The 6,304-nt window shown below is 42.0% G+C and overlaps 1 protein-coding gene across 1 annotated transcript in view; it reads right to left on the bottom strand.

Annotated features, from left to right (window-relative positions):
- gc2 (guanylyl cyclase 2) overlaps positions 1 to 5,493 on the bottom strand; it is a 14,775-nt gene extending 9,282 nt beyond the window's left edge. The window contains exons 1-11 of the mRNA XM_035675809.1: positions 5,071 to 5,493; positions 4,146 to 4,274; positions 3,843 to 4,022; positions 3,471 to 3,588; positions 2,791 to 3,092; positions 2,567 to 2,698; positions 2,035 to 2,138; positions 1,719 to 1,837; positions 1,279 to 1,363; positions 647 to 743; positions 340 to 462 (exon numbers count right to left, since the gene is read on the bottom strand). Of these exons, the coding sequence (XP_035531702.1) occupies positions 340 to 462; positions 647 to 743; positions 1,279 to 1,363; positions 1,719 to 1,837; positions 2,035 to 2,138; positions 2,567 to 2,698; positions 2,791 to 3,092; positions 3,471 to 3,588; positions 3,843 to 4,022; positions 4,146 to 4,274; positions 5,071 to 5,493 (1,812 nt within the window). The remainder of the gene's footprint in view (positions 1 to 339; positions 463 to 646; positions 744 to 1,278; positions 1,364 to 1,718; positions 1,838 to 2,034; positions 2,139 to 2,566; positions 2,699 to 2,790; positions 3,093 to 3,470; positions 3,589 to 3,842; positions 4,023 to 4,145; positions 4,275 to 5,070) is intronic.
- Positions 5,494 to 6,304: the final 811 nt, after the last annotated feature.

Here is a 6,304-nt window from a genome sequence, read left to right as displayed (position 1 = left end):
CATTGTAATACATTTTCCAGGTGTTTCCATGACTGGAAAACTAGTCTCTAAATTTCCAGGTTTTCCAGGATGTGTGGGAATAATCAGAAACAAAATATCCTCAAACCAAACCCAAAGTTTTATGGTAGTCACTCATTTTATGGGATTACTCTGGCAGGCTAAACTATGTAAAACCAACTATGTGAGAAGCCTCAATCAAATAAAACAGTCAACGATGTTTTGGCAGCCAGAATCGGTTAAAGACATTTCCTTTTGGCTACTGGATGGTTTATCTTTAGTCTTTACAATGTAGAAGGAACTGGGAAGAGGGCACTGTACATATTAAACTGACTGTCTCACCTCGTAGATGACGACGTTGGAGTTCTCGTAGGTGGCCGGTGACTGGGTGGAGACTGGCGACGTGGCACTGCATTCTGACACGCTCCTCATGCCGCTGATTCTGCTGTCGTCCAGACTCAGCTTCTACATGGAGTCCAATTCAGGATTGTGAGACAGGTTGTAGTTTTAACTACTTTTAAGGGGCAACCCCAGTAACACAAACACTGTCAGAAATGTCTTAATTTAATAAGAAATATGGATTTATTGAACAGAAATTGATACAGTATGACTCCAACAAGATGTCAGAGTCAATCAAACAGGGGCTGACCTTGTTGCTAAGCGACGGGTTGATGAATGTGACGTCTGCCAGAGTCAGCAAGATCTTGTTTGGACCCGTGAGCAGTCGAATCTGATTAATGCGTCGCCTAGGCAACAAGAGACAACAAGACACAACAAGACAGCAGGAGTGAGCGATAGACTGTGAATCAGTCCTGCAACTTTTTCACTACTTTAATTTATTTTAATTTAAATTAGATTGATATTCTAGACCAGGGGAAGGCAACCTGCAGCTCTGGAGCCGCAAGTGTCTCTTTAGCCCCTCTCCAGTGGCTCCTTATGGCTTTGAGAAAAACTGATATGGACATAAATGGTAAAGTATTGTAGGCCTTAAGTGATAATTTTCTTCAGTCTGCTGTTCAGTTTTGTGTTTGGTTGGTAATAGCATCTCTATAAAAATGACAAAATATGCAGAAAAATGTTTACTGTACTGTAGTTCTATAAGTTCATAAATGCAACAAAACATGGTATTATTTTAATGGTAAAGCAAAGTTAAAGTACAAAATATCTATAAATAGCCCACTGCAGAGTAGCTCATGTCGATATAGTTTCTTGTTGGCTCTGTTGATAGTGAAGGCTGACCCTTGTTAGACCTTCCAGACCAGACCAACATGACTTTCTCACCTGACGCAGTAAATAAACGCCATTGCAAAAATAGAGGTGACGGTCCCTCCGAAGAACATGCTGATGGTGGAAAACAGATCCACCCCTGCAACGGAAAAGTTATGAAAAGTTATTTAAAACATTAAAAAGGGAGTTTTTGAACAGATAAAAGATCACAACTTGTTATTGTATTAATAAGTCTACTTTTCCATGGACTAATAAATTTAAAATAAGTGACTTTTGAATGGTCGGTACAGAAATCTTCTAATGAGAATAGTTGGACAACAGCATATATGGACAAAATGCATTTGTTAGCCATGTATAGTACTGACATAAACAACCCAAGCTAAACAGAGTACACATGCAGCAGTATGTTTATTTGTAGATCACGGTTAAAAGTCTAAAAACCCAAACATCCAGCATTAATAGAGGGACAGTGTATATGTTTGTGAGTTCCTCACCGCCTGAGCAGATGACTCCAGGGATAAACCAGCAGGAGGAGTCCGTCCTGGGTCCGTATCCGCGAGGGAAGTGGATGTCTCGACCCAGGAAACGCACCATACCGGCCTCCATGTCGATCCTATCATTAATCAGATTGATTGAGTTATTAATGCACTCCGTCTGGGAGGTCGTTTGTTCACCGAACAGCGTCGGAGAACACACATTTTAAACGTAAATCTGTTTTTTTCCAATGCTTTTATTATTTTAGTATTGATAAGATAACTGTATTCATGCTTTTATATCCCTCTAAATGTTCCAGTTGTGTTATAAAGATACCTGTATGTTGGCTTCAACTCCCAGGAGAGTCCGTCTGTGTCCAGTATGAGGTAGTCCAGTAGAGCTGCTCCAGACCCATTGGTTTTGATGGGATGGCTGAAGCCCTGCAACATAAATAAGACATGTAGTTTGAACCGGAAGTAGTGATTTTGTAATGTCAGGGAGCTTGATGCGTTGGGTTTGGATACAAAAAATGTGAGTAGAATATGACAATGTGGAATTAATCAACTACATAGTATAAAAAATGTTAGGAAATCAATTGAAACAAATAAATATATATGTTTCATTTCTTTATTCAGTTTAGTTAAGGCCCTAATCAATGTTGTAATGAATTGCTTTAGAGAAAATTATATTTTTTGTAATTTAATAGAAATATGAACTGTTAATAGGGCACTTTATGATGTTTTTCTTGCATATTGGGCCACAGTAGAGGGTAAATTATCAACCAAAACATGGGGACAGCAGTGATTTACTGTGTATACTCCCTGGATGTTTTAAATACTTAATGCATTATTCATGATCCTTGTAGTACCTGGAAGGACAGGTTGCGGGTGTGTCTTGCCAGGTTTCCCCCAGACATCCACTCCGCAGATTGCCGAACGCGATGCACCGCATGAGCCATGAAGAGGACGGAGCTGTAGATGGTGCCAAAGAGAGGAGACACCTGCAGAACACGCAGACAGATTTCAGCTCCAACTGCCTTGCTCAACAGCGCAAAGTACCTACTCTCACAATCTCTGCACTTCCATGCATCACCTGCTGTGGCTTCAGCGTCCTCGCCACCTCTCCCTTATCCATGGCCTCCCTGTAGGCGTCGTAGAACGACATCTGGGGTGAGTCGATGGTGACGGTCAGCACGGCGTCGTAGGCCCGCAGCAGTTTGCTGTTGCTCTTCAGAGCCGGGTAGGACACATTGCGGTAGGGCAGGCTGTAGAGCAAGGTGTCGTAGGGCACGAACACCAGGGAGCCGTCGATCATCTGCATGTCGTAGGCCGTCTCCAAGAGTAGCTTCTGGGCTTCGCCGCCGATCAGTGCCGAGTGCATGCAGAGGATCACAACTAGGGCGAGATATGAAACTGAGCTTTGGGCTTGGCTGAGCACAAATTCAGTGGGTTTTTAACACCCATTGAGAGGAAGTTCTGTTTGCTTCTATTAAACTTCAGATATTGAGATAACTAATGAATCTCCAGCATAAAAGAAATAAAGGGAACTCTTACTCACACACATAAAAATCCTTACTAGTGATAATAGTGTGAATTTGTACTATTGATTCCCTTCCTCAAAGTATGTCCGTACCAAATTTCAGGACTTAAGACCAATCAGGACAAATGTTATGGCATTTTTCCCTGTCATACTAAATATAGTCTTTGGGTACAAATGGGTTTGTAGAAAGGTCCTTTTGAGGTTCTCAGTACCAAAAATAAACCAAAACTCACCTCGTATTTCTCTCATCTTGCGGACTCTGGACAGAGTTCGTCTTATGCCGTGAGGTGTGTTCTCCATAAAACGGACCAGTCTGACCGGCAGACCATGGCTCCTCAAGGAGTCGGCTACCTGGACAGGACAAAAACAACACATATACACTGATCAGACGAAAACCATTAACTTTTAGAAGATAAGAGAACAAACAGTCATGTTTTGAGCAGTTTCCACCTTCATTTCATTGCCTTAGTTTCATGATTAGGTATGGTATGTCCCAGGAGAGTGTGGGGTCCTCTGTTACCAAACAGTTTTATGGGATTTATCAGGATCTATGCAGCTACTAGAAACCAATGTTTTGCAGGAATGTGACCAATAAATATTCAAACCTTGGTGGCCGTCTCTACCCAGATGTCCTCTGAGGAAGAGATGATGCCGATGTGGGCCCACCTGAAGTAGCTCATGATGCTGAGCAGCACCCAGGCGGGCCTCGGCATGGAGCGGGCAAAGGTTGGGTGGCTCCGAACATCGTCCAGCTCATAGCCAATACAACCCCAAGGAAACAATGCCTGGAGGAGGAGAGTAGAGGAGAAAATGGACAGTAGGAAAAGACAGGAAAAACAATTCCTTCATGGTGTATACACAAACCTAAAATCCCTCTAAAATACCTTGTGTTCAGAAACATCACTTACTTTGTTCCAGCCTTTGCTCAGCATTGAAGCAGCATCACAGTAGCCGGGGTTGGCTGGTCCGATGTACCCCGAGGCCTTGGTGTGGAAACTCACAAAGGCCTCTAGCGCCCTTGATGTCTCACATGGCTCCTGAAAAGTGACAATCAATCCATGAATTAATCAATGAACCAAACCAGCACTCCTGCAACTGCACCTGATTAAAAACGGCTAATTCTAAGGTAACAGAAATTTGGAGGTGATTATACACTTATGACAACATAGATGAATATTATATTCAATTTCTGCCAATGTGGACCTTTAATGTGCATAAAAGGTTCACCAAATCTCCCAGTTATTTGTGCTGTTTTAACTCAAGCTATGTGAAATGCAAGATGGTACAACATTTTTCTTCACTCACCAACTGGACTGCTACTCACCAGCATTGTGCTCAGCGCTGCCACTGATGGCAGGGAGTCGTATTGCAACAATACTGATGATAGACTGTAAATGTAATGAAAATCACGTGCCCTGCAGCTGAGTAAGTCATTTTTTTGTTGTTTTGCTGGTAAGTTCACCTTCCTTACACATGCATTCTTAGCATAAGAAATATCATGAGCACTGAATGCAGAAAATGGTTCACTTAACTCACTTAACTCTTAACTAATAACCAAACCCTACAAGTAAGTTTTTATGTGTGTGTTATATTTATATGTAGGTTTTTTTTCCTGTACTGGCATAGGCAGGTGTTCTTTAAACGTGTTATTATCTGTTTCCAGTGTTTATGCTAAGTTAAACTAACCATGTCTTGGCTCCAGCTCAGACGCACAGACGTCAGTTTTCAGCACTCATGTTGAACTGTTACAATAAAATTATCTATATATCTACTACATTTAGTAGTTTATTTCACATTATTTTCAGGCAGATGAAGCTGAGATCAGCATCGTACCTGTAGCACAACATAGTCAAACGTTGCAGCGTAGGACAGCGAGGGGTCCTTGTTGATGCGGTTGACAGCGAGTTGTGCTGCCACACTGGGAAGGGCCTTGGCAAAGAGACGGTCGCACCCCCACGGTCCCACCACCCCGACCCGAAACAAGGCTGCCTGTGCTGTGCAGGGCAGTAAACACAGGCAGGCCAGGAGAATCAGGAGGAACCTCAGGAGGAACCTCAGGAGGCCGTGGAGGGACGGAGGGAGCAGAGGAGGGAGATTCATGGGTGAAAGAGGGAGACATGAGTGGCGTGGAGGTTGGGATGGAGATAAATGGTTAACAGGAGGAGGAAAGGATGATGGGTCGACACCAGGAGCTTTGCCTGGTGTCTGCTTCCATGCTTGAGGTAAGGTGATGAAGGCACGGCGCTGTGATCGCATCTCAAGGCTCACCACCTTCAGAGCTCACAAGAACCTGGAGGAAGACAGTCCAAAGCTGCTGCTTCCCTGCAACAACAAAGGATTTGGGGAAATGGAAAGATACATTTTATTTTTCCTCTGTTATATCAGAAATCTATTGTACTAAAAAGGTTATGAAACAGTCTCATTGTAATACTTATGTCTCTATATGACCTACACACAAGACCATCAGAAAGAAGATGAAGATTGGCTATTCTTAATGCCTTCCACTGGGTTGGATACAGTCGGATTCACCTTGAAATCAATGAAATGAAGTGGTGGAAACACTACTGCTACACTTTTGTCCACAGGGGCCGCCAGAATCAACAAAAACTTTCCTTGAAGCTGCTTTAAGTAAATAAGTATTATAAGCTACATTTATTGACTTAGAGACAAAATAGAGATGTATGCGTCAATGTATAAGCAGTATTTTACAAGGTAGATAGATAGATACTATATTTATCCCGAGGGAAATTCAAGATCGAAGGTCGAGGTGGAGCTAGTTTTTACTACTTCATATACAGTTTGGTAGTTTAATCCAGTGGTTCCCAGGTGGTTCTCTGACCCCACTAAAAGGTCACTAGATACATTTGTGGTGTTGATAATTAGTGGGACTTTTGGCCTGTGAAATATTGGGTAATTTGACCTTTTTGAGCCTTTTAGACTTATTTAACAATGTGTTACATTTTATATAACTCTATATAAATCTTGTTTGTTTTATGTAAAATTTTAAAAGTAAGTGGTAAGTAAAGTTGTCAAACAATTGTGGTGGAGTATAAGTATAAAATAGAAA

This window comes from Morone saxatilis, unplaced genomic scaffold (assembly GCF_004916995.1).
Source record: "Morone saxatilis isolate NCDOM2014 unplaced genomic scaffold, NCSU_SB_2.0 Contig4, whole genome shotgun sequence".
Taxonomy (NCBI): domain Eukaryota; kingdom Metazoa; phylum Chordata; class Actinopteri; family Moronidae; genus Morone; species Morone saxatilis.
Note: the sequence above shows the minus strand (reverse complement) of the source record. Positions and strands in the feature narration are given on the sequence as shown.